At 52.9% G+C, this 26,021-nt stretch overlaps 3 protein-coding genes across 6 annotated transcripts in view; all 3 read left to right on the forward strand.

The window, feature by feature from the left end:
• RHOA (ras homolog family member A) overlaps nt 1-10,122 on the forward strand; it is a 47,906-nt gene extending 37,784 nt beyond the window's left edge. For both annotated transcript variants that reach the window (XM_075939615.1, XM_006117623.4), the window contains exons 3-5: nt 2,182-2,302; nt 6,764-6,894; nt 8,868-10,122. In XM_075939615.1, coding sequence (XP_075795730.1) covers nt 2,182-2,302; nt 6,764-6,894; nt 8,868-9,041 — 426 coding nt within the window. In that variant the 3' untranslated portion in view covers nt 9,042-10,122. The remainder of the gene's footprint in view (nt 1-2,181; nt 2,303-6,763; nt 6,895-8,867) is intronic.
• Nucleotides 10,123-14,639: 4,517 nt separating this feature from the next.
• Nucleotides 14,640-16,767, forward strand: GPX1 (glutathione peroxidase 1). The gene is made up of 2 exons (XM_075939617.1): nt 14,640-14,916; nt 16,070-16,767. Exons 1-2 carry the CDS (start codon nt 14,704-14,706, stop codon nt 16,418-16,420), a joined length of 564 nt encoding a protein of 187 aa, XP_075795732.1. The 5' UTR covers nt 14,640-14,703; the 3' UTR covers nt 16,421-16,767.
• A 4,158-nt stretch (nt 16,768-20,925) lies between these two features.
• USP4 (ubiquitin specific peptidase 4) overlaps nt 20,926-26,021 on the forward strand; it is a 58,018-nt gene continuing 52,922 nt past the window's right edge. The window contains exon 1 of one of the 3 annotated variants that reach the window (XR_012906559.1): nt 20,926-21,107. Coding sequence is in view for 2 of the 3 variants with exons in the window: in XM_075939613.1 (XP_075795728.1) it covers nt 21,001-21,107 (107 nt within the window). In the remaining variant the exon portion in view is untranslated. The remainder of the gene's footprint in view (nt 21,108-26,021) is intronic. The other 2 variants (XM_075939613.1, XM_075939614.1) reach the window with 2 other exon arrangements.

A 26,021-nucleotide genomic window follows, 5' to 3' on the forward strand; every position in this document is an offset into this window, starting at 1 on the left:
GGAAGTAAGCCTTTGACAAGGTCCCTCCCCAAAGGCTCTTAAGTAAATTAAGTTGTCATGGGATAAGAGGGAAGACTCTTTTGTGGATTGGTAACTGGTTAAAAGACAGGAAACAAAGGGTAGGAATAAATGGGAAGTTTTCCCAAGTGGAGAGCGGTAACTAGTGGGGTCCCCCATGGGTCCGTCCTGGGACCCATCCTATTCAACTTAGTTATAAATGATCTAGAGAAAGGGGTAAACAATGAGGTAGCAAAATTTGCAGATGATACCAAACTGCTCAAGATAGTTAAGACCAAAGCAGACTGCGAAGAACTTCAGAGAGATCTCACCAAACTATGCGATTGGGCAACAAAATGTCAAATAAAATTTAATGTTGATAAATGTAAAGTAATGCACATTGGAAAAACATAATCCCAACTATATATACGATATGATGGGGACTAATTTGGCTACAACTACTCGAGAGAGATCTTGGAGTCATTGTGGATAGTTCTCTAAAAACATCCACTCAGTGTGCAACGGCAGTCAAAAAGGCAAATACAATGTTCAGAGTCATTAAAAAAGGGATAGAGAATAAGACAGAAAATATCTTAATGTCTCAGTATAAAACTATGGTATGCCCACATCTTGAATACTGCATACAGATGTGGTTGCCTTGTTTTAAAATAAATATATAGGCATTGGAAAAAGGTTCAGAGAAGAACAAAAATTATTAGAGGTTTGGAACAGGTCCCATATGACTTTTCAGCTTAGAAAAGAGGAGAGACTAAGGGGGGAAATATGATAGAGGTCTATAAAATCATAACTGATGTGGAAAAAGCAAATAAGGAAAAGTTATTTACTTAGTCACACAATATAAGAACTAGGGGTCACCAAATAAAATTAATAGGCAGCAGGTTTAAAACATACAAAAGGAAGTTTTTCTTCACTCAGTGCACAGTCAATCTGTGGAACATTTTTCCAGAGGATGCGGTGAAGGCTAGAACTTTAACAGGTTTCAAAAAAGAGCTACATAGCCATTGATGGAGCTAACCTCCATGAATCTATTAGCCAAGATGAGTAGGAATGGTGTCCCTAGCTTCTGTTTCTCTGGAGGTGGGTGATAGGGGATGGGTCACATGGGATCACAACACGTAATCCTCTCCTCCTGGGGCATCTGGTATTGGTCTCTGTCATCAGACAGGACACTGGCCTGGATGGACCTTTGGTCTGACCCGTTATGGCCGTTCTTATCCATTTCATGTTTGCAGTTTTACAAGTTTATTATTGTAGGTAGTAGTGTTGCTCAGTCTTCTAGATTTCATGGGTTTTGCTTTTTTCCCCAAAACATTCTGTTCAGTAAGTCTCCTCCTAGCTCTGTCCCACACTGAACTATTAAAATGTATCCAGCCCTGAGCTATAATGGGTGTTGTATGCAACAAGAGAGCAGTTGGATTTCAAAGCACATTGCAGGCTTATGTTACCACTATGGCAGGGGGAGTTAAGTAAAACTGCACACAAATGAGTGGCCTTTTGACACTTTCTCTTTTGGTTGGAGTGAACCTTTTAATCCAGGGGTAGGGACCCTTTTTTGGGTCGGGCTGCTGACCCACAGAAAAATCAGTCGGGGGCCACACAAGTAAAAAATCCTCCCTGAGTGAAAAACACTCCCTGCATTCTCTTCACACACAAGAGCCTAGGGGGCATCAGCCCCAGGGAGGGCAGCAAGGGGGTTGGAGCACTAGCACTGGCTCCCCAAAGCTGGGGGGGAGGCTAAGCCTTGGGGGCCATATCCAGGTAAGCCAGGTGCCACATTGGACCCCTGGGCCTGAGGTTCCCCGCCCCTGCTTTAATTTGTCCAAGTTCCTGCAAAGCAAGTGCACACACAGTTCTCTGCTGAATATTTACAGAGCAGCTTCCCAGTGCTGAGAACTATTTCTAGGCCATTCTGTCCCTTCGGTCCCTCCCTTTGGCTTTTCTCTCTGGCAGTGCCCACTCTTCAGAGGTGTAGGGAGCCATTGATAGAATGGAAAACCTTATTAATGTGTCAGATGAATTTTTGGAGGCAGAGAGTAGACAACTTTCCATTGTGTTCCCCTCCTGTCATAACTGCAGTCCACTCTCTGCTTTGCTTGGGCTACTCACCCTTGAGTTAGAAATCCCCTGATGATTTTAGCTAACTGCCTTCACTCTTTTCTATAGGTTGAGTTGGCCCTGTGGGATACGGCAGGACAAGAAGATTATGATCGACTTAGGCCTCTGTCTTATCCAGACACTGATGTTATACTTATGTGTTTTTCAATTGATAGTCCTGATAGTTTAGGTAAGTAAAACTGAGTCCAAATGGTTTCCTAGATTATTGTATCCCTAGGAGACTGCATACTGTGCAGCCTGGAATTCATTTAGGCTTAAATTGAGTGAATTCTGATTTCTAACCAACCACATTTGATTATATATTGTAATGCTAGCTTCGCTATTTCCTGGTAAATCTTTTTCAAGTAATGCCCCTGTGGGTACTCCACTTCACATGCATGTGAGCTCAATTTGCCTTTGCAGCGGTCTTCAGTAGCTGTGCCCATTCAGCCAGTGCATTCATTCTGCACCTTCTTGTGTCTCCTACCTACTGAGACTACTTAGGGTTGTGCAAGCAAATGGCCCTCAGTGCCTTCTCGGTTGCCTAGTATGCCTGCTTCGCCATTGGCTACGTTTGCCACTTTTACTCCTAGTTTAGCCTTTTATGGATGTTTCATTGCTGTAGTTTGCCACTCTTTTTATTTCATGTATTTGTGAGGATCTTTATTGCCCGCCCGATGGAAGTATCAGGTGCTGCTCAGATGCTGATATACATAAAATTGGCGAGTGATGGAGTTAAACTCCCAAAGAGGAATTTGTTCTGCCTGCCATTCCCACTGCATGCTACAAAGGATCGGCTTTTCGTACTTGTCTCCAATTCTGGCTTTGAATAGAAGTGTTGTGTAGGAATTTGCTGTGATGGTACTTGTGCAAAAACTGGTAAAACAAGCCAGTTAGTCACTCAAATGCAGGCTGTTGCACTGCAAGCAGTTTGGACTCACTGTATTAGACACATGCATATCCTATTGGGGGAAAAAAGCCACCCATTCAACAGGGAGCTCTATTATTGCTGGAGACCAAGGAGGTGCCATCCTTTGCCTGAACAAAACTCTCCCCAGCCTGGATGGGAGGGTCAGGATCAACAATGCTTTAATTTATTCCATCCATGCGTAGAGCCTGTGGAACTCCTTGCCAGAGGATGTTGCGAAGGCCAAGACTAGTAATCGAGTTCAAAGCTAGCTAGATTCATGGGGGTGAGGTCCATCAATGGCCATTAGCCAGGCTGGGCAGAGATGGTGTCAGAGGCTGGGACTGGGCGACAGGGAGATTTGATTCCTTGTTCTGCTCATCACCTCTGGGGCACCTGGCATTGGCCACTGTCAGAGGACAGGCCCCCGGGCTTGGAGGGACCTTTGGTCTGACCCAGTCTGGCTGTTCTGAGGGATGAATTCTGTTCTGTGCACTACCAGTACCAAGGTCACGTGTGGCTGTATGCCACCGGTACATACACACAACCTGGATTTAATACATATACTGTTCAAAGTTCCTAGGTCTGGAGAAAGAAAAGCAAATATTAAAACAAGGGGTGAATAATAAAGTGCACTGCTTAAGGTGTTTGTTGATATGAAATCAAAAGGAAAACCAACACTGCCCTTGGAGTACAGGTAGTTTACCTCCTTTCTAATAAGGCAAGCTAGTAAATACGCCATAATGTGGCAGACTGGAAACTGCTATATAAATAAAACAAATACATGATCATTAAGTGAAAGCATAAAAATATTCACCAGAAGCCCAATTTAATAACCTACTCCAATAGACCACTACATCATCAGCAAAAGCCGCTCTCCAAAAAAGCACCTGCCAAAGCACTATAGCATGCTACAGGCTTTTGCAGTCCACAAAACTCTCCCTCTTGCATGAATGTTATCAGCACAAAGCTCTGCTCTAAGGCGCTATCCAAATCTGAGTCAACTAGAAGTAGTTATGATCTTGCGAATATTAATACAACATTTTCCAACCCTGAAAAGGCCAGGCTTACGCAATTTCTCAGGGATGTTGACTCTTAAAGGAATACCCCACACACAACAATAAAGGTCAGTAGTAAAGCGACGACAAACAAAACCACAAACATGCAGAGAAGCAAAACGTCACATAGTTGTAGGTATTTTTCGATGAGTGTTTGAGGACCCATGCGGTGCACATGCAACAGAGCTCTCTAGAAACAGGCACAGTTCCCCAGTTAGTGTAATTGCTGAGTCACCAAATGAAAAACTCAGGCAGGCTCATTAAGTTCTGACAGGCTCTGCTCTTAAGTAAATGGAGCACATGGACACCTGGCTTGGGAGTTCGCGGGCAGACCCCTGCTTCAAAGAGCTTCCACATAGTCTTCATTCTACAAAACCCCTAATGCCAAGTGCTTGCTCCTTGTCTCGGTGGCAGTACTCCAAAGAGCCAGAATGAGAGCATACAGCGAAGATCTGGCTTTAATGGCTTCCAATCCGTCTTCCCCCAACCAATGCTGAAATGCAAGGGAAATCACACTTTCCTGGAGGCCTCTCCTGGTCGTGGGGAGCCCTGGAGCTGGGACAGGGGCCCAACAGGTGAGCAAGTACCAAGAATGATACTGTGAAGCAAACTTGAAAGCGGTAATGCATGTTCCCGGACAAAGCTAAGTCCAAACATTTCAAGCAGCTGGTGGAAGCAGCATTAATTTTAGGAACTAGATACATATACCTGTGTGTAAGTGAAGCCGTTCCCCAGCATGTCAGCCAATGCAAAAGCTGGGCATAAATAATACAAACAGCTTTTGTAATTTATGGAAATAGTTATTACATGTGATTTTTTTTTTTAATGACTTTTGGGGAAAGAGAGGATTTAGTTGGATTCTTTTAAAAAAAAAAAAAAAAACACAGACCACAGTTACAGCAGTTACTCTTCAACCATGGGGATCTCCTCCTTGGAAGAAGAATAGCTGTTGTCATGTACAAAGTATCTTGAGCATGTTTCTACTTTTTCTATTTAGTTGGCTGGACTTGGGTGCAAAATTCAGGTACAGTCAGTGGTAGGATAATGAAAATGAAGCTATATACATTTGATGGTATCTAACAGGTTTTCTACATGAAAAGGGCAGAGGTAAAATCCTGCCAAGTGCAGATAGTTATAAATGGCACACGTGATGGCAAGAGGTAATCTTCATCACAGTAGCAAACACGCGGCATTTTAAAGTGCCATTTAGTCTTTCTTACTAGTACTCTGGGGTTAGTTTGTTTTGTGTGTCCATCTGCTGCTGCACTGTTCCTGCCCTCTCCCAAGAGTGAGCGGAGGAGGCACTGGTGTCAGGATGTCCCCTGTTCCCCTCCCTGCCCAGGTATCTTATATGAAGAATGGCCTGGAAGACAGGGTCAGAAATGGGATGGAGCTGCTGGCGCCTGCTGCTGCTGTCTGAACAAGCAGCCTTCAGCCTGAGTGCCAATCTGCTCCAAGGGTAGCATGTGCGCGCCTCGCTTGTCGTGTGACCGCGTGCTGCATCCCGCAGGGTGTGCACATTCTTCCAAAGTTGTTAGTGTGGCTGGAGTCATCGTCCCTAGGGTCACCCTTTAAAACCTACGTTTGTGCTGGCGGCACACGTGCACCCGTTCCCGCAAGAAAGCTGCACACAACACACTGGTTCTATGCAGGGATGGAGACCATTAGTGGGAATGCTGCTCTGGAGCTGCCTGTTAGCTGCACTGAGTGTGTAGGGCCAGGCTCGGCAAACTACAGCCCTCAGATTCCATTGCCTGGCGGGGGCTTGAGTTCATGGCCCACCATGTAATTTCCATACTCTGATGTGGCCCTTAAGCTGAAAAGTTTGCCCACCCCTGGTGGGGTAAGAGCTTTGCCCATAACATTGGCGCCTGCTATTTGGCCTTTGTGTGCCAGGGCTTTCCCTGAATGCCTGGCTGCTAAGCTGAGTGATGCCATGTCTACTTGCTTGGCTGAAAAGGTTCCAGAGTCTTCCCTCTTAGTGCGATTGCCAGGTTTATGAAAGGACTGCTGTACATGTTGCCGGGCTTGGCTGCGGAGATCAGCACTGTGACAAAGGAGGCTAAATCCTTCACTGTGTATGGGTTGTGCTCTGGAGACAAGTGTGGGCCAGGTTTGAGCTGCATTTGGTCTGAGTAGGAACTTCCTCTGCACATGTTGGAGTCTTGTTCTCACGAAGCTCATGCAGCCCACAATTGAAACATTTGTCAGACCTTTTCCTCCAGGTAGCTGAGCACCTGCCTACTCTGAGCACTCATGCACACCAGCTGTTTGGTGTGGACAGCCTTGGCACTGGCATCAGTCTGTCACAGTGTCACCTGGACATGCATCGGAAGTCAGCAGGTTTGGTCTCAGGGCCTTATGGACGTGCAGAGTGTGGGACCTGGCTTTCTGGATGTTAATGGGGGTTGGAGAAAGATGTGCTAGTGCCCAGAAAGGTTGAGATCAGCAGCCACTTCATTCAGGCAGTTTGGAAGGTGACAGCCGGTCCCTGGCTTTGGAACACTTGTGTATTTGGAGGGAGGAACTGTGATGTTTAGGGCCTTCTCATTGAAAGAAAGTGTGTGAGAGATGAAGCAGGATAGTTCCATTCACCGTGCAGATGTGATCTTAAAATAAAACTTCTGTTGAGCCTCGTCTGTGGATTGAGACGCTTTTTGCTTTCCCCCTCCCCCCCTCTCTTTAGAAAACATCCCTGAGAAATGGACCCCAGAGGTGAAACATTTCTGCCCCAACGTGCCCATCATCCTGGTGGGGAACAAGAAGGACCTGAGAAATGATGAGCACACACGACGAGAGCTGGCAAAAATGAAGCAGGCAAGTTTCTCTCTGCCCTTCAGGCAGGAGCCGTGACAACTTTTGTACTATGGCTTGCGAGCACATGAACGCCATGTCTACACTGACTGGCAGCTCTCCATGGACCCATCCCCATAGCACATGTTCAGCACCTGTCTCCTCCACCCTCTTGTGCGCTCCTGTGGCTTGCAAAGCTGCTGTGCAACAGGTCACCCGTGATGAAATGGCCGAGGGATCAGGAACCAGGTGATCAGTGGGAAATGGCTTAGAGCTTACAGTTAGATGATAAAAGGTTCCGATCCTATAGAAGAGGATGGAAAATGGAAAGCCTGTTTCAGATGGAGACACACCATCCGTTACGTGTTACGATTGCCTAGTTGAAGTGAGAATGAGGCTGCTAAATGCAGATGTTAGAGCCAAATGTGGCTCGGATGCTGGATATTTTCTTTAGTAGCCTCTTTTAAAGGGCCTTGTCAGAGGCCCCAAGTGATGCTTTCGTAACATTCTTTGGGGCTAGCAGGAAAAGTCCTGCTCAAAGAAATGAACAGTTCTCTCTCAGCAGACTGTTGGTAGATGAATGCCCCAAAGCAGAGGAGTGGGTCTAAAAGATTGCGAGATCAGTGATGCAGCAGAGTCAACACACCAGGCACACACACACACACAACAAAATAGATGCTTAGATTGTCAGGTAGCTTACCATTTCTCCAGTACTCAGAGTGCACCCTCCCTCTAAGATACCATTGCGCTGAGGTGTGGTTTTCAGCCTTGCTTTGATTTGTTAATGAGTAAAAACAAATGTTCCTTTTAAAACAATCGCCAATAGCAGCATCTCAGAGCTGTTGAAGAGAAGTCACCTTTCAGCATGCAAGAACAGCAAGGCTCAGAAAAGGGCAGTAGAAATGATGAGGGGTTTGGAACGGGTGCCATGTGAGGAGAGAGGAATAAAACTGGGACTTTTCAGCTTAGAAAAGAGGAGACTAAAGGCGGGGGGAGGTGATGGAGGTCTATACACTCATGACAGGTATGAAGAAAGGGAATAAGGAAAAGTTACTTATTTCTTCCCATAACAAAAGAACTAGGAGTTACCAAATGAAATTAATAGGCAGCAGATTTAAAACAAACACAAGTGTTTCTTCACGCAGCGCACAGTCCACCTGTGGAACTCCTTGCCAGAAGAGGTTGTGAAGACCAGGACTTTAACAGGGTTCAAAAAAGAACTAGATGGATTCATGGAGGCTGGGTCTATCAATGGCTGTTAGCCAGGAGGAATAGGGATGGTGTCCCTGGCCTCTCTTCGTCAGAGGCTGGACATCTGTGATGGGGAGGGATCGCTTGATTGATTCCCTGTTCTGTTCACTCCCTCTGGGGCACCTGGTGCTCGCCACTGTCGGCCGACAGAATCCTGGGCTAGATGGACCTTTGGTGTGGCCGTTATATTTGTTCTGCACAAATAGGCACCTGTGACTGTCCTGGCATAATGTCACTCTATAGAAAGAAACAAGTCAATTTGGTAGCTGTTAATATTGGCGGGGGGAGGGGTTGATTTGTGAAATTCCTTTTACTCCTGACTGTGGTTCCATGACTCTTCAGTTGTGAACAGAACCAGTTTGTTAAACGTGGAGTCCCCCTGAAGTATTTGCAACACACATACTGAAGATTTGACACTACACTGGCTAAAGGGACTAGAAACGACGCTGCCTGATGCAAACGAGGCTCTTGTTTCCCTTGTCAAATAAGTAAATGTTACGTGGTCAGACTTAAACAATTCTGCAGGGATGTGAGGAGTTCCTGTGTCCCAACTTTGGGGAAGGAAAATGTCTGTTCAAAGATGATTGTCAATGAGCAGGGGATTGAACCCAAGCGGTAGCCTGACCTTTTTGCTTCCACCACGGGGGGCTTGCCTTTGTGGCACCTCTGGCCGGCAAGGAAAGGGGTGGCACCTGCAGGGGCGTTCTCAGAGCCTACTAATTTGCTTCTGCTCTTGTATTACACAGGAGCCAGTCAAACCGGAAGAGGGCAGAGACATGGCAAACCGCATTGGGGCATTCGGGTACATGGAATGCTCCGCGAAGACCAAAGATGGTGTGAGGGAGGTTTTTGAAATGGCCACTAGAGCTGCTTTGCAAGCCCGACGCGGCAAGAAAAAATCTGGCTGCCTTCTGGTGTAAAGCATGGCCAAGGGAAGATGGCCCAGGCCGCACCCTGCACTTGATTAATTTTGAAGTGCTGTTTATTAATCTTAGTGTATGATTACTGGCCTTTTTCATTTATCTATACAAATTTACTTACGAGATTTACAAATCAACTCATCTTGCTACCAGTATTTAGAAGCCAACTATGATTTTATAACAGTCTGCATCAGATTCATCTGTGCCCATGAGTAACGTCAGCATTCCTTTACCAGACATCTGTGCGTGCAGGGTGTGCCAGGCACTAATTCGAAGACAATTCTCGAACTTCTTGCTTCTTTCTAGAAAGAGGGAAAAAGCTCGTACCACTGAGAATTGGGCTGTAACTACCTTATAACTAATGGCCCCGTCAGTGGGGTACAAGGCGGTGCGTGGAGCCCAGAATAACTGCAGGGCTGTCCTCTTTGAGGGAGACCGGATCTTTTCATGGCTGTAGGGTGTGAAACGAGAGTTGGGACGCGCTCTCCGCCCTGAAATAAGAGTCCCATCAAGAGGTGACTCTTCTGTGGTTTCCTGTTAGTTACCTTTTCGTTACCATGTAATTAGTGCCACTTAAATGTATGGTACCAAAAACAAATCAATGTGCCCCAGGCTCAGTGCAGTAGTTTTGTATAATTGGATTTCTTAGCACTGCTCCATGTACTCTCTGCAGAAGGTGTTCTGGGTTTTGTAAGAAAGTTTATTTGAAAATAAAGTCCAGTGGAAACAACTGATTCCCCCTCCCCTCCCCCATTTGTAAGTGTCTGACCCATTAATATGATATCAGTTCTAACTTCTGCACCCGGGAAGAGGGTTTTTTAATATGATCTTCAGGCACCTGCCTTAGGAGCCCGGGAAAGGCAGCTTGCTCACACTCAAGGCAACTGAACATTTCAGAAGCTTTAAGTTAACCTGCTGGACTCAGCTTCAGGCTATACAAAAGCAAGTTCTTTATGTTGCTTGGTTACCACCTGGTGGCCAAATGCCCATCTTTGAACTTCTTGCTGATCTGCAGCCAACTAAACTCTTCTGTATTGTTTCCTTTTTCCAACAACTAATAGAATTAAAGGCAGTTTTCTAAGCTCCTGGTATCCTGGTGTTTGTGTTCGTCTGTGGTACACAGCTGCCCTGAGGCCCTGACTGACAGGCTCAGACAAAAATGTCTCCTGGCCAGAACTATGTAAGACATTCACCTGGTACTTCCTGACACTTGCAGAGTTTTCACAGCAATGGATTCCACACTGGTGCCTGCAGTAAATCAGAGTGGCAGAATCCAGCCACAGAATTCCAGCATCTTCTCCCTGCTCTCCTTGCCCAAAACCAAACCTCTCTGTCCCTTGAAGAATCCTTTCAGACTAGACCATCTGCTCCCAGACACTTGGCTGCTGTAAGGTGGCTTACTGTCTCGTGTACAGGAGGAGGCTAGCGAGAGGTGATGTCGGCAGGAGGGGTGACAAGTACGCACCCTGCACAGCAGCATGTCTGGGTGTTGTCACATGTTCTAAGCCAACCCCAGAATGTACACCTCTCTCAGCTCCCTGGGAGTGGTATGTATGATGTGAGCTGTGCATCTGTGACCTGTTGGGACAGAACTTGTGCCATGCTCCTGGGACTGCAGAGCTGGTCTGTTAACACAGGCTTGGGGTCAGTTGGAATGGGCGCTTGAAAGTATGAAACTGTCACTGAGCAGAACACAGTACTGGCATGTGGCTAGAATTGCATCACTGGCATATGGGTAACCTCAAACAGGGCTGGGTCTGGCCTTTGGCCATATTGCTGCTACTCAGATGATGGTGTCTTATGCAATTTGTTAAAGCAATCACGCTTCCCTGCGTGCACCCCCCCACCACATACACAAGCCAGGGCGGCGCTGCAGAGCACTGCTTTCCCCCTTCTCAGATCAGCTGAGAACTTGTGCTGGTCGCTGTAGCAAAGAACCCCAGCCACAGAGACACACCCCATCCCCACATTTCAAGTGACCTTCCAGTTTGGGTTATTCTGACTGAGCTTGTCTCCCCAAGTTACATGGTTATCTGAGAGAACATGAATTCAAACCACTGTGAATGGCCCACTAGAACTTCCCATGTAGACAAGTCTTCTAAACCCCATAAACCATCCTCCTCTCCCAGATCACCAGCATTCTACTACTGACTAGTAAATAGCTGTGTAACCCAATGGTGCTCAGCTGGGGACCATGAGCAGGCTGCCAGAGCGCTGCCAATACAAACCCGGGAGCAGGAAGTGCTAGATTCTCTGGGCCCTGGGCAGAAAACCCTCTGGGGATAAGTAGGGGAGTTTGCTTCATGGAGAAGAGGTCAAGGATAGACTTGTATACAGGGGGCCATATCCGATCCAGACATGGCTTCTGAAACTGCAGATTTGGTTTAACTGTTTGAAGGAAATAATTTTCCCTTTCTTAGAAATAGTTCAGCTATATTGTAGTCTTAGGAAACACTGAAAGTTTGGCCCTCTGACACTTGACATAAATAGGCACCTCCAATGAGTGTTAGTTTTCCAGGAACTATATTCACATTGATATAGGCTCTATCAGTTATTGGCAGAGAAGGTTCATTTCGACTTATTGTCTCACTGTGGTACATTTGTACAGCAACAGGTGGAATTTTCAGTTTAGAGATAAGACGTGGAGTCTGAGCCGGAGGAGAAAACATTTGCGTGAAGCCTGTACTCTGTGGGATGTTTCTGAATAATATGGGGCTACAGGAATAGTTTGTATTTATCATTTCTGTTGTGAGGCTTTAATCCCCAGGATTTTACATCACCTCTTCCTCATGTACATTCTAGATCTTTGTGCACTCTTGACTTTGCTGGGTCATCCAAGTAGGATCTTCTGGTCTCTTCTTTGAGACCCAGTAGTTTGACTTCCCCTCCCTGAATGCTATTTTTGATGGGAGTGTTGAGAGAGAATTCCAAGAAGCTCTCTCCCTCCCTTACGTTTGCAATTTCCTGAGCAGATTGCTTGTCAGAATAATCATGTGATATGATTGAGTTAAACTTTAAAGTCAGGCTGTTGGGGCCGTTTATCATCTTAACCAACATTCTCTGCCTAGGGGGAGCTTTATGCCAGAACGTTACACATTTTATCCTGGAGGTTATCTGGATCTAAAAGATGAACGATATGGCATTTGGAATTTTGTGGAAACTTGGAATTTCTTGATTGGGTTTGCTGATACCACCCTCCACACTTCTAGTTCCTGTGTCTGTATCACACCCTGGCACCCTAGGCATTATTAGCTGCTGGCCCCATGCACTGGGTTTCTGGATGCCTCCCTCTCCTACTGGCCACATGTGCTGCAGTCCCTGTTTGAGCTCTGCACCATGGCCTCTGCTGCTAGCCCCTTGCTCAGGGTCCTGGCCCCACGTGCAGGGGCTCTTGCTCCCAGCCTCAGCTGGGGATGGGAGTGGGACCAGAGATAAGGAGGCTCAACATCCCCACTTTAAAAAAGTATCTTTGTCACTGGCTTCCTAGTTTTTAACCTTCTTCCAAGGGGAAGATGATGGTCTAACGTGGGCTGTATCTCCCGAGGACTTGCCACCCTGGGGTCTGAGAGCCCAGGTTTTAACCTTTGGAATAAAAATGTCAGGGCAGTCAGGCTGTCTGTATTTTTCCTAATTTCCAAACATTAGTATAAAGTGTTCCTCCACCCCCCCCCCCCCATTTTATTCTGAATCATTGTGGAAGTGCCTGGAGGAGGAAACCAATATGGAAGGTTTCCAATTCCCATGGGCTCATCAAAATAGATCTCCCAAAATAAGTGCTCGACTAGGTTTTCCAGGGAGTGTACTATCAGGGAAAAAAACATGGAGGAACTTCCCCCTAGCAACATGACAGATCAGCTGGCTAACTGCTCTGGACCCAATGAAAGGGAGTGTTAGGTAAGTTTAACTTCATACCTGTAAGTAGAAAAAACGTGGGCAACAGCACAGGATGTTTTACTTGTGTAAAGACAGCAGGCAGGAGGCATCTAACATGGGACCTTAGGGGCTAAAGCCATGTCTCTCTCCCACATGAGCTCAAAGCCACCAGGCTTTTAGCAAAGGCTGTAGAGCTGACTTCACTCTCCCTGCTCACTGCCTCTGGGTTACACCTGTGTCACTGGCTAGTGGTGGTGTGATTTGATTGGAGTGTTATCCCTACAAGTAACTGTCCATCAATAGGGATGTTTCAGGACTTTCTCATCCCATGAGTGCCCCACCCTCACCCTCTCCCTTTGAAAGCTGTGCCCTTTCTAGAGAGGGCTTTAGTTCCTTCCCTTAATTACTCTTTTGGGACAGAGTGGTTTTAAAAGACAGAACTAGACCCCAACCACTCTCAACAGATTATCCAGGGAGGTCTCCCTTGCAAAAAGGTTGCCAGGACTGGATTAGATTGGCTGGGGCCCAGGGCCAAAGCTGAAGCCTCAGGCTCACAGCCAGGGCTGGTTTAACTCGCCTGGAGGCTCAGGGGCATTGCATGCTGTGGGGCCCTTGTATACTAGTCTTTCATCATTTCAAACCCAGTGATCACAATTCGGGCCTGGAGGCCTTTTAAGTACCACAAAGCTGCTCTGGGGTTCCCGTTCAGTCATAAACACGTAGGCTAGATTAACTTCAACACCATCACACAGTCTGGGAGCACTTTAGCTAGTCTAGTAGCAGTTTGGCCAGTCTAGACACAGCCATGGTCTTTAGTTTTTCTGGAAAATCAGCTGCTTTTCCTGAAAAACTTGCCAGCTGTCTACACGGGCTGCTTGAATTTCCACAAGAACACTGACTTCCTACTGTAAGAAATCTGCTTTTTGCGGAAATACTATGCTGCTCCTGTTCGGGCAAAAGTCCCTTTTGCGCAAAAGTTTTGTGCAAAAGGGCCAGTGTAGACAGCTCAGATTTGTTTTGCGCAAAAAAGCCCCGATTGTGAAAATGGCGATTGGGGCTTTTTTGGGCAAAAGCGCGTCTAGATTGGCCACGGACGCTTTTCCGCAAAAAGTGCTTTTATGGAAAAGTGTCCGTGCCAATCTAGATGCTCTTTCCCGAAAATGCTTTTAACGGAAAACTTTTCAGTTAAAAGCATTTCCGGAAAATCATGCCAGTCTAGACCTAGCCAGAGTGGTGGTGTTGAAGTTTATCCTGTGCCGACTAACTGGGCTGCCCCGCAGCATGTAGACTAGAGCTATGGCAGCTGGAAATAACCCATGTCTTGTCTTACAACAGCTGTTGTAGTTTCTTTCTAAGAGGGAGTTTGGGGGCTGAGAGGGGTGGGCTTTAGGAGGGAGGCTGGAGAGTCTGACCTGGGGGAAGGGTCAGCCCCAGGCAGGGGGCGGTTCCGGGCTAGTTTGTCCCTCTCCAGGGCGAGGTCTCAGCGCTTCCTCCATGCGTGACCTCAACAAGCTGCACTGAGCACCCAATAGTCCCGCAGCGACGAACCAACTCGGGAGACGGCGCCTGAGCGCTCGAGGGCACAGCCCCCCGAGATGCCCGCAGCGCGCAGTCCAGCCCCCCAGACTCTGCTCCTCGGGCCCTTTTGTGGGGGCGGAGCCCGGAGCAGGCGGAGGCTGCACGAGTGGAGCTCGGCCCAGGGGGCTGCAGGGCAGGGCCAAGGCGGGGCCGGGACTCCGCTCCGCCCCGCGCGGGGCTGCAGGGCCGGGCCGGGCGCAGAGCGCAGAGCATGGCGGGGCTGGCGGGGTTGCGGGCGCGGCCGCTGGGTGCGGCGGAGCCGCTGGCGCTGGGCTCGCTGCTGGGCCGGGTGCTGCTTGTCAGCAACGTGGCGTCGCTCTGAGGCACCACGGCCCGGGACTTCGCCCAGCTCAGCGAGCTGCAGCGGCGCCACGGGCCCGGGCTGGCCGTGCTGGCCTTCCCCTGCAACCAGTTCGGACACCAGGTAGGGCCGGCGGGGCGCGCCTTCCTGCGCGGACACCCCCAGCTGCGGTTCCAGCGGGTCGGAGCCCCGCAGGGCTGCCCGTGTCATGGAGCTGCCCTGGGCGCTGCCCGGCTCTGGGCTGCGGGGGCCGGACCCTGCTGTGGCTGAAAGGCCCAGGCCGAGCTGCCATTAGCCCTGGCCAGGTGTCACCCCGGGGTGGGGTCCCCGGGCCCTGACGCGACTGTCGGCCGGCAGGGAGAACAGAAGGGTTCTTGCCTCGCAGGGGCCAGGAGCAGCCAGTGCAGCGCAGCTTGCGGGGCGGGGCGGGGAGCAAGTCAGGACCCTGTCCCCCTCCCTCACGCATCCGCCTCCCCCTTTATCCAGCTTCCCAGGCAAAAGGTGGCACCTGGCCACACACCCTTCCCCGGCTCAAGTTACCTTGAGCTTGGGCCCTTTTGTACCTGGGACAGCCTCCCTCAGCAACTCACGCCCGGAATTCCATTTAGACAGCGATGCAGTGCCCAGGGAAACTGAGGCACATGCATGGTTTACTGCAGGACAGTAGCAATCACATGCAACATACCAGTGAATTCAGTCCCCACTGCCTCACACCAGGCTGCCCGTCTTCTGAAGGGACGTGTTGCCCTTTAGCTCGGTGGCTGGTGAGGACTGCACTGCTGCGAGGGCCGCCTGGCTCTGGAAGATGCATTCGCATGAGAGATTAGCATGAGCATCAGTCTCTGGAAAGAGGGGACTCTTTTACCATCTCCCATTGCCAGGGCCTCTCCTCCCCCCACAGCTCATGCCCTTTGCAACTGGCTCCTGCTGGGAAGAGAACTGACCGTTGGAAGGCAGGCAGACGCTGAGGGTTCCCGTGTGTGTGCCAGAGACACGCGTGTTTGGGTGCCAGAATGGCGGGGGAGCAGTCTCCATTATTCCCGTTGTTGGTGTTTATCCTGGTGTCACAACGACAGGCAGAACCAAATCTGGGGCCTCTGGAGCTTAGTGTATGCTTGAGCTAGAAGCCAGCTGGCTCTTGGCTAAGGCTGCAGAGGATGCAACATTCTTCCTCTCTGTAAGCAGGCTCCGTGCCACTCCATGGGACAGGGCCCCACACCCAGCAGGCATGTGGGTTACACTGGCACTAGATCATGCTTCACGTTTCCCTTCCTAGGAGAATGCCACCAATGAGGAGATCCTGCTTTCCTTGAAGCACGTCCGCCCCGGCAAAGGGTATGAACCTAACTTCACCGTGTTCGAGAAGTGTGATGTGAATGGGGCAAATGCTCACCCGCTCTTCACTTTCCTGAAAGAGGCCCTGCCTTTCCCACACGATGACCCAATGGCGCTGATGACCAATCCACAGTACATCATCTGGTCTCCTGTGTGCCGGAATGACATCTCCTGGAACTTCGAGAAGTTCCTCATTGGGCGGGACGGCGTGCCCTACAAGCGCTACAGCCGGCACTTTGAAACCATCAAGATCCAAGATGATATCGAAAAACTCCTCCAGCAAGACCCCTAGAACGCTCTCAACCAAGCCAAAGTTCTGCAGAAACTTTTCTCTCTCGGCTCTGTCATCCTCCTCAGGCTTGTTATCTCTGCCTCCTGTTGCCTCAGTCTGCTGGCCTTCAGGTCTCTCACCTGGCCTGCCTGCTCTTTCTGTGACCTCTTTGCCCTGTATGTACAATGCTATTGTCCATGGAAGTTTTACTCATGATGGTGCTTCTTCCAAACCCTTCCGGAGGAGCACTTGATGTTGTCTGTAAAAGTTGCATGTGAATTTTTAGCAAACTGCTGCAGGGGAAGCAGCCCTGAGTCTGGGCAGCTTGTTTTGAGCCTTTGTGTTACCAATACAATTCCTGAAGACCATCTGCCTGTCCTTTTGTGACATCACTGCCTCGTTAGCGGGGGAGGGGGGCAGATTAGTGTCTCATGGCTTCTGTATGGAGAAGGGGTGGCCACGTTGCACTGTCGTGGTTGTAAAGATTTTAACCATCCTGTCTGGTCTGACCCAATTTATAGCACTGGCCAATCGGGGTGATGGGAACTGACCGGTTCTGTCCTATTGCAGTGGTCAGGGCAGTGGTTGGGGGTGTGTGTGATAGGACAGCACCTGGTGGAAATGTGTGGGATCGAGTGCCAGGGGTTCAAGGCAGGGAGCTGGAGCGTGAGTGGGGGGCACTCATTGCAGGGGGTGGGAGCTGTGCAGTGCTTGGGGGTGGGTGGGTGGGTGCAGGAGTCAAGCGAGAGCTGTGGGGGTTCAGGGCAGAGAGTTGTGGGGTGGGGGCTTCAGGGATTGGGATTGGGGGGACCCAGGGCTGGGTGTGCATTTCCTGTACTGCAGGACAATGGGTCCCCGGGGCTGCCCAACTGCTTGGGTGCCAGGCTGGCTGGGACAGAGGAACTAGGGATGTGAAGGACTAGTCACTTCCCACCCCCTTGCTGCATCTCTCCGAGGCAGCAAAGGGGGGAAAAAGAGGGGGTGCTTCACAGTGGCAGCACCGCACGGGCTCTGGGACCAGACCCCGGGCTCCACACGGTGCTGCCACTTTGAAACACTGCGTGAAGCCCGGGGCCAGCTGGAGACTGCCTCACTAGCCCCTGCTCCCCGCAGCGCTTTCTCATTTGACGCGTAGCAGCAGCCCAGGGACTGTTGCCTCTCTTCACAGGCGGAGGCGCCTATCGGCTAATCGAATATATGATGCAAACTGCACCGACTATTCGATTAGCCCATTCATCTAAATTGTACATCCAGAGCCCTGCCCCCAGCCAGCCCGTCTCAGTGTGTCACTCCGGGGCATGCCAGCTTGCTTCCAACTTTGCTGGCACCCATTCTGTGCTGGGCCTGTACCCCCTCTGGCCCAGCCAGGACCCCCATCCTGGGCTCCTCGGGAAGATGTGTCTCGGCTGCCTGGCCTGGGGGTTCCAGATGGATCAGCACTCTGCCTGGACTGTGACCTCCCCAGCAACACCTGGCTGTAAGGCAGCCTGCTGTCCACTCCTCAGTGACAGGAACCCCTGTAAGTGCCCCCCCTCCCCAGCTGCTTCTGTCGGGCCATTACTGCGAAGGTAACAGCGTTACCAGGAACACCCCCCCCCCTCCCCCACTGCCTGCCAGCAAACCTGCCTCTGACCAGGGAAGTCGTTCAAACACCACCTGCAGGTTTTCCTCGTGCTCCGGACAAGAACCAGCTAACTCCTTCCTGAGCGGGTCTCCAAAGTGCTCTGTACAAGGTAAGCAGCAGACTGGGGTCCTGTCCCCGCCCAACCCCTGGAGGGTGTAACTTCAAAAGCTGAGCCCCGCGTGGGAGTTTGCAATCTGCCCCCGAAGTCCAATTCACTCGAATTGTCTCCACGATGAGTTATGTCTGTGTCGGCGTGTGAGCGATACTCCAGTACTTGTCGGAGGTGGCATGAATCCTGTCTTCCAGGTGTTTCCAGGTCACCCCACAGTAACGCTTCCATTGGTAGTACAATGAACTGCCAAAATGCTGCAACTTTGAATTCAGCATGGCTTGTGCTGGGTGTTACAAGTATTTGTCATAGCAGCTTGTTCTGACCTGCTCAGGAGGCAGAGAATGCCGCACAAACCTTTGCTTCAAATGGGGAGTGAGGCTCAACAGTGGCTCACACATGTTCTGGTCTGTGACGGGGCTCGTGGGACCACAGCTCGTGGGAGACGTGGCCTGGAGGAAGTGACAGATACGTCCCCTCTGCTCTCACTTGGGGCTTGTGCACATGGAGAATGGCAGTGGGAGATAAGGGGTGAACAGATAGCTGCACGGGTGTAACTGTTGTGTGCACTCACCAGACTGGCCGGGGGGCTGGCGTGTCGCTTGAGTGGAGTGTTACTCTCCCATACTGCCGGACGTGCCCGTGGAGGGGCTGTGCGAGTTTACCACAACATTCCAGAAGAGTTAAAACAGGTTGAGCTGCTCTGCCAAGCCACATACAAGCTGCACCCTGCCAGGGGCCCAGAAGAAGGGACAGTAACAAGGTACCCAGCAGCAGTGTGTTGGGACTGGTACCGGGAGCGGCGAAATTATGTTCATGGCTTTTTCTGAGGGGTGGGGGAGGGCTTGCCTGTCAATACAATTGAGCAGGCCAATTCCTGGTGGAGAGAAGCCACCTGCGCCCTACAGGGAGGGAAGGAGGCCATGCTTAGTCCCAGTATTTGGCTGTGATTTCTAACCCTTGTGCACAGAGACGCTGCAACAAGCCTATGACAAAGCCCGGGGCAACAGGCTCTTCAGTACAGGTGAGCTGAGGTGGGTCAAACACAAACCAGCACCCGTTGGCTTGGGGAGAGGAGGAAGGTGTACTCAGAACAAGGTTGAGGAATGTTTTTTGGCCAAGGGCCAGTGACACACAGAAAAGTCAACTTGGGGCCACACACAAGAATAAAAAAACCTGTCTCTCACTCTCACTTAATTCAGTGTGCTTTGTGGGCACCAGCCCAGTGTGGGCACCCGAGGCTGGGGGCTGCCTGCCTGCTGTGGGTTGGATCAGATTAAGCTGGGGGGCTAGATCCAGCTCCCACCCAACTTTGAAACCACTTCAGCTGCTACATTTCTAAATGGTTCTGCATTCTCCAGAGCATGTCTCTGCCTCTCCTGTACTCATGCAAGCCAGTTCCTAAGGGGCAGTGGATCTGACTGTCAGTTCCAGTTTCGCATTGGGCTGAAGAAATGACTGTTGCAGTGTTTGCCACAATGTTGCTCAACTGTCACTCCTTCTGGTGTAAAACAGGATGTCTGTCTCTTGCACAGACTGCGCAAGGCTTCTGTGCTAGTATGTGGTGCTATAGTTGCCTAACTCTGATAAGTGTCTTCCTCTTTCACGTAAGTCTCCACCTCTTACTGTAACATAAGTGATGCTAAGGGTATTTTTGGGCTATCAGGAGCAGGCAGCCTAGACCGATTTCAAATGTAGCTTGCACAATGAGCGGGAATGTGCATTCAGTGGTGTAAAACAATTATGTCCTGGCTTGTGCAGCATTTAGCACCAAGCAGCTGCTGTATTTAGCATTCACAATGAAGCAGAAGGCAACATAAGGCTATGATTGGTGCAGATTTCAAAACTGTTTAGCAAGGGCGTTTTTGAAGTATGGTGGAATCTGGACTGTCTGGTTCTGGTCAAGAAATACTCGCTCCCCGCACCCTGGGGTGTGCAACGCATTTCATGGGTGCTCTTTTAGGAACGTGACTTGAAGTGGAACAGACCCGAGTCAGTTTAGTCCAGATTCTCTTACACCAGCCACACTGCAGAGACCCCCCCCCGCAGGATGTTTATGGCACAAGCAGCCCGCCAGGGAAATGCAGGACGGGAGAGTTCCGAGTGATCCCGGCAACCCCCGGCCAGACAGCCTGGGCCCTGGGGAGCGGGGCGAGGACGCGGGTGGGCAAGGCCTGGCCCGCGGGCCGCAACCCGTCTGGCCCGCGGGCCGCATTCAGCTACCGGCCCCGAGCGGCGGGGTCGCGCCCCTGCCGCAAAGGCAGCACTCGCCGGACGTAACGTCACGGCGGGGCGAGGGCAACGATGGGGGAGGGGCAGGACGAATGGGGTTTGCGGGAAGGATCCGGCGCCCTGGGGACGGGCCCGGAAACGATCTGGGACCACCGGGGGGGGGGGGGGGGCTGCCTCTCTCCACCCACATGGCACAGGCTGAGGCGGGTAACGCGGCTGCGCAGAGAGGCGCCGCCCTCGGGCGGGTAACGCGGCTGCGCGGTGAGGCGCCGCCCTCGGGCGGGTAACGCGGCTGCGCGGTGAGGCGGAGGCACAGACTTTGCGCCTCCTAGCGGCGCAGCCTCTAACTAGGAGCCAAACGGCTTCTTACCGTTGATATGTAAATTAGCCTCTCTGCTTCTGGAAGGGGAACTTGCCCCCCGCCCCGCCCCGCCCCGCCCCGCCCCTTCCCTTTCGCGCCCTTCAGCCCCGGCGGCGCCACAGGGAGCCGGCCGAATGCCCAGGCCGGGCAGCGCCACAGCGCACGTTAATGCGCATGCTCAGGGCTAGAAGAGCCGCCCGGGCGGAGGGCACTGCGCATGCGCCCGGCAGGCCGGATATCCGCCGCGGGGGGTGGGCGGTGCTGCGCGCACGAATATGGCGACGGAGTTGGAGAGCGGCGGGGGCTCGATGCCGGATGTCGGGGCCCAGCGGGCAGAGCTGGGGCCGCTGCTGGGCATGGCGCTGCGGCCGGGCGAGTCTTGGTGAGGGGGGCTGGAGAGGGGAAGCCTGGGGCCGGGGAGCGGAGCTGGGGGGGGGGAGGTTGGAGAGCGAGCCTGGGGCCGGGGAGCGGAGCTGGGGGGGGGGAGGTTGGAGAGCGAGCCTGGGGCCGGGGAGCGGAGCTGGGGGGGGGGAGGTTGGAGAGCGAGCCTGGGGCCGGGGAGCGGAGCTGGGGGGGGGGGAGGTTGGAGAGCGAGCCTGGGGCCGGGGAGCGGAGCTGGGGGGTGGGGGGAGGTTGGGGAGCGAGCCTGGGGCCGGGGAGCGGAGCTGGGGGGGGGGGAGGTTGGAGAGCGAGCCTGGGGCCGGGGAGCGGAGCTGGGGGGGGGGAGGTTGGGGAGCGAGCCTGGGGCCGGGGAGCGGAGCTGGGGGGGGGGGAGGTTGGGGAGCGAGCCTGGGGCCGGGGAGCGGAGCTGGGGGGGGGGGAGGTTGGAGAGCGAGCCTGGGGCCCGGGAGCGGAGCTGGGGGGGGGGGAGGTTGGAGAGCGAGCCTGGGGCCGGGGAGCGGAGCTGGGGGGGGGGGAGGTTGGGGAGCGAGCCTGGGGCCGGGGAGCGGAGCTGGGGGGGGGGGAGGTTGGGGAGCGAGCCTGGGGCCGGGGAGCGGAGCTGGGGGGGGGGGAGGTTGGAGAGCGAGCCTGGGGCCGGGGAGCGGAGCTGGGGGGTGGGGGGAGGTTGGGGAGCGAGCCTGGGGCCGGGGAGCGGAGCTGGGGGGGCGGGGGGAGGTTGGGGAGCGAGCCTGGGGCCGGGGAGCGGAGCTGGGGGGGCGGGGGGAGGTTGGGGAGCGAGCCTGGGGCCCGGGAGCGGAACTGGGGGGGGGGAGGTTGGGGAGCGAGCCTGGGGCCGGGGAGCGGAGCTGGGGGGGGGGGGAGGTTGGGGAGCGAGCCTGGGGCCGGGGAGCGGAGCTGGGGGGGGGGGAGGTTGGGGAGCGAGCCTGGGGCCGGGGAGCGGAGCTGGGGGGGGGGGAGGTTGGGGAGCGAGCCTGGGGCCGGGGAGCGGAGCTGGGGGGGGGGGAGGTTGGAGAGCGAGCCTGGGGCCCGGGAGCGGAACTGGGGGGGGGGAGGTTGGAGAGCGAGCCTGGGGCCCGGGAGCGGAACTGGGGGGGGGGAGGTTGGAGAGCGAGCCTGGGGCCGGGGAGCGGAGCTGGGGAGGGGGGAGGTTGGAGAGCGAGCCTGGGGCCGGGGAGCGGAGCTGGGGAGGGGGGAGGTTGGAGAGCGAGCCTGGGGCCGGGGAGCGGAGCTGGGGGGGGGGAGGTTGGAGAGCGAGCCTGGGGCCCGGGAGCGGAACTGGGGGGGGGGAGGTTGGAGAGCGAGCCTGGGGCCCGGGAGCGGAGCTGGGGGGAGGTTGGAGAGCGAGCCTGGGGCCGGGGAGCGGAGCTGGGGGGGGGAGGTTGGAGAGCGAGCCTGGGGCCGGGGAGCGGAGCTGGGGGGGGGGAGGTTGGGGAGCGAGCCTGGGGCCGGGGAGCGGAGCTGGGGGGGGGGGAGGTTGGAGAGCGAGCCTGGGGCCGGGGAGCGGAGCTGGGGGGGGGGGAGGTTGGAGAGCGAGCCTGGGGCCGGGGAGCGGAGCTGGGGGGGGGGGAGGTTGGAGAGCGAGCCTGGGGCCGGGGAGCGGAGCGGGGGGGGGAGGTTGGGGAGCGAGCCTGGGGCCGGGGAGCGGAGCTGGGGGGGGGAGGTTGGGGAGCGAGCCTGGGGCCCGGGAGCGGAGCTGGGGGGGGGGAGGTTGGGGAGCGAGCCTGGGGCCGGGGAGCGGAGCTGGGGGGGGGAGGTTGGGGAGCGAGCCTGGGGCCGGGGAGCGGAGCTGGGGGGGGGGAGGTTGGAGAGCGAGCCTGGGGCCGGGGAGCGGAGCTGGGGGGGGGGAGGTTGGAGAGCGAGCCTGGGGCCGGGGAGCGGAGCTGGGGGGGGGGGAGGTTGGGGAGCGAGCCTGGGGCCGGGGAGCGGAGCTGGGGGGGGGGGAGGTTGGGGAGCGAGCCTGGGGCCGGGGAGCGGAGCTGGGGGGGGGGGGAGGTTGGGGAGCGAGCCTGGGGCCGGGGAGCGGAGCTGGGGGGGGGGAGGTTGGGGAGCGAGCCTGGGGCCGGGGAGCGGAGCTGGGGGGGGGAGGGTGGAGAGCGAGCCTGGGGCCCGGGAGCGGAACTGGGGGGGGGGAGGTTGGAGAGCGAGCCTGGGGCCGGGGAGCGGAGCTGGGGGGGGGGAGGTTGGGGAGCGAGCCTGGGGCCCGGGAGCGGAGGTGGGGGGAGGTTGGAGAGCGAGCCTGGGGCCCGGGAGCGGAACTGGGGGGGGGGGGGAGGTTGGAGAGCGAGCCTGGGGCCGGGGAGCGGAGCTGGGGGGGGGGAGGTTGGGGAGCGAGCCTGGGGCCCGGGAGCGGAGGTGGGGGGAGGTTGGAGAGCGAGCCTGGGGCCCGGGAGCGGAGCTGGGGGGTGGGGGGAGGTTGGAGAGCGAGCCTGGGGCCGGGGAGCGGAGCTGGGGGGGCGGGGGGAGGTTGGAGAGCGAGCCTGGGGCCCGGGAGCGGAGGTGGGGGGAGGTTGGAGAGCGAGCCTGGGGCCCGGGAGCGGAGCTGGGGGGCGGGGGGAGGTTGGAGAGCGAGCCTGGGGCCGGGGAGCGGAGCTGGGGGGGCGGGGGGAGGTTGGAGAGCGAGCCTGGGGCCGGGGAGCGGAGCTGGGGGGGGGGAGGTTGGAGAGCGAGCCTGGGGCTGGGGAGCGGAGCTGGGCCAGGCTGAGTGGCACTGCTGGTGCTTTCAGGCCTCTGGCATGTGGCTCTGTGTCCTGCTGTAAGAGTGGAGCCAGTGGCTGAGTAAGGCGGGTCTCAGCTCCTGGCTGACACCCTGTACTCCTGGCCTGGGCTTTGCCTGCTTAAGGGGCTGAGTCACCAGTGGTGGAGCCTCAGAAAGATGGGTTGCAGGGCAGGTTTCTGATGGCACATTTCAGGTGGATAGAGAAGGCCAATTCAACTGTTCAGTGCCTCATAAAACTTAGGGCTTTTCTACCCTTAAAATGCTGTGGTGGTCCAGCTGCTTTGCTATAGTGCTTCAGTGTAGACATGCTACCCATGCTTTTGAGAGGGTTTTTGTGCAGAGGGCCATTGTTCACTGCTGCCTCAGCTGTGATTCTGTGGTTCTGTCAGCCTAAGTCTTAGTGATTTCACTGGAGTCTCTGCTTTGTTGCCCTTTGTACTGTCTTTTCATGGCACATCATGTCTTTTCTCCTCAACAGGTCAAAGATCAGCTCCCTTTAGATCAATTTATCTGTGATTTCAGCTCTTATTAATTATAGAGCAGAAACAAGTACTCTAAACTGAGTCTAATGAGCGCTGTTTTTAACAGGTGGAGTAATTTAAATGGTTGATTTAAATCACACAAAAAATCATTGATTTAACTGAGGGTTAAGTTTAACCAGATGTCAAGTTTAACCAGCTAACTGAATAAATGGGGGTGAGTAGCCCCTCCCCTACTGCAGCTTCCAGACCTTTGTGAGTCTGCCAACTCCCAGCCTGTTAAAGTTATGCTTACTGTGTATGTAACTGGTTAATGGGTTACCTTTCACCTCCCTAATTTAAATAATTTCCCACTCTTACTATTTCACTTTTCTTCAGTGGTGCATATCTGACCACTAAAGCATGTTATTTTACAACTCATTGCAGCATTTTACAACACTTAATGGGATATTTTGTCAAATTTTTTAGGTAAATTAATAAAAATCAAGTTAGGAAATAGTACATGGTACTCATTATTTGTATCAATCTGCAGATGTAGCAGCAGTACATTAGGAATGCTAAGAATTAAATTGCACACAAACACAGTAGCACTTATGTTTCATTAAACCACACCTTAAATGTTACATAAATGTTTCACACTTCCAATTGCAGCAGTCTCCTGAGTTGCTGGCTGATAAACTTTTTGAATTAAAAAAAAAACTAAGAACAAACTCGATCAGACAAGTCCTCAGAACGCTGAATGTATGGTGTCCTTAACTTCTGCCACTAGCTCTCATTCTCTTGGCTCCCCCCCTGTCATTTTGATGTGGCTCTGATTCCAAATTACTGTAGAAACTAAGGCTGTACTTAGGGTGCACTTAATTTTGGAGTAAGCCCCCATTGAAAACAAGTATAGGATGGGGTTCTTTTGGGAAGGCTGAGTAATGCTGAAAGAAAATAGGGAATAGACGTATGGCATCACTGTTATGGTCTCTGGGACCATGATGTTCCAAGATAAGAGGCACGTGTTATGTAATATAAAATAAGAAAATGACAGTGGCAGTTGGCAATTCTAGGCTTACTGCAGCTTTCTGTATTGTATACTTGGGTGATAACTAATTAAACAAGCCGTAAGGATTAGATAAGCTAACTAGGTTTAGAAACTTGCTGGAAAAAAAGTAACATCCAACACAGCAAACAGTTTGGGAATTTACTTGTTAAATTATGTTTCTACTAAAAGGCATAAAAAGAGTCTTGAAGAATGATGCATTGGAAAGTTGATCCACGATCATCTTCAGGCACATCCAAATCTTCATTCACATCATTTTCTCCCAATAAGCGGTTCTTCTATGATTAATTTCTTGCAGGTGCATTTTCTTTTTGCACTGCTTACACTTGACATGTTTCTTCAAAATATTCCTAGATGGGATCTCTCTTACACCCAGAAGCCATTGCAGTTTTTCTGTGGCAAAAGTGTTGGAACATAGGAAGCTGTGTGTGCTGAATAATGTCATCCCTTTTTCTTTCCAGTCCACTTCTTGTTTCTATTCTGCCTCAGTCCTCACCTATATATTGCGCCTCTGTCTTTACACAATGTCTTATCTAACTTTGCCATGCTTGGCCCAGATCCATCACCACATAAACACAGAACAGAAAAAATCCCATCCAGCTGCTGTCTGTGCACATGTCAGTCTGCTGAGAAACAGAAGCTGAGAGCCCA

Source organism: Pelodiscus sinensis, chromosome 11 (genome assembly GCF_049634645.1).
Source record: "Pelodiscus sinensis isolate JC-2024 chromosome 11, ASM4963464v1, whole genome shotgun sequence".
Taxonomy (NCBI): domain Eukaryota; kingdom Metazoa; phylum Chordata; order Testudines; family Trionychidae; genus Pelodiscus; species Pelodiscus sinensis.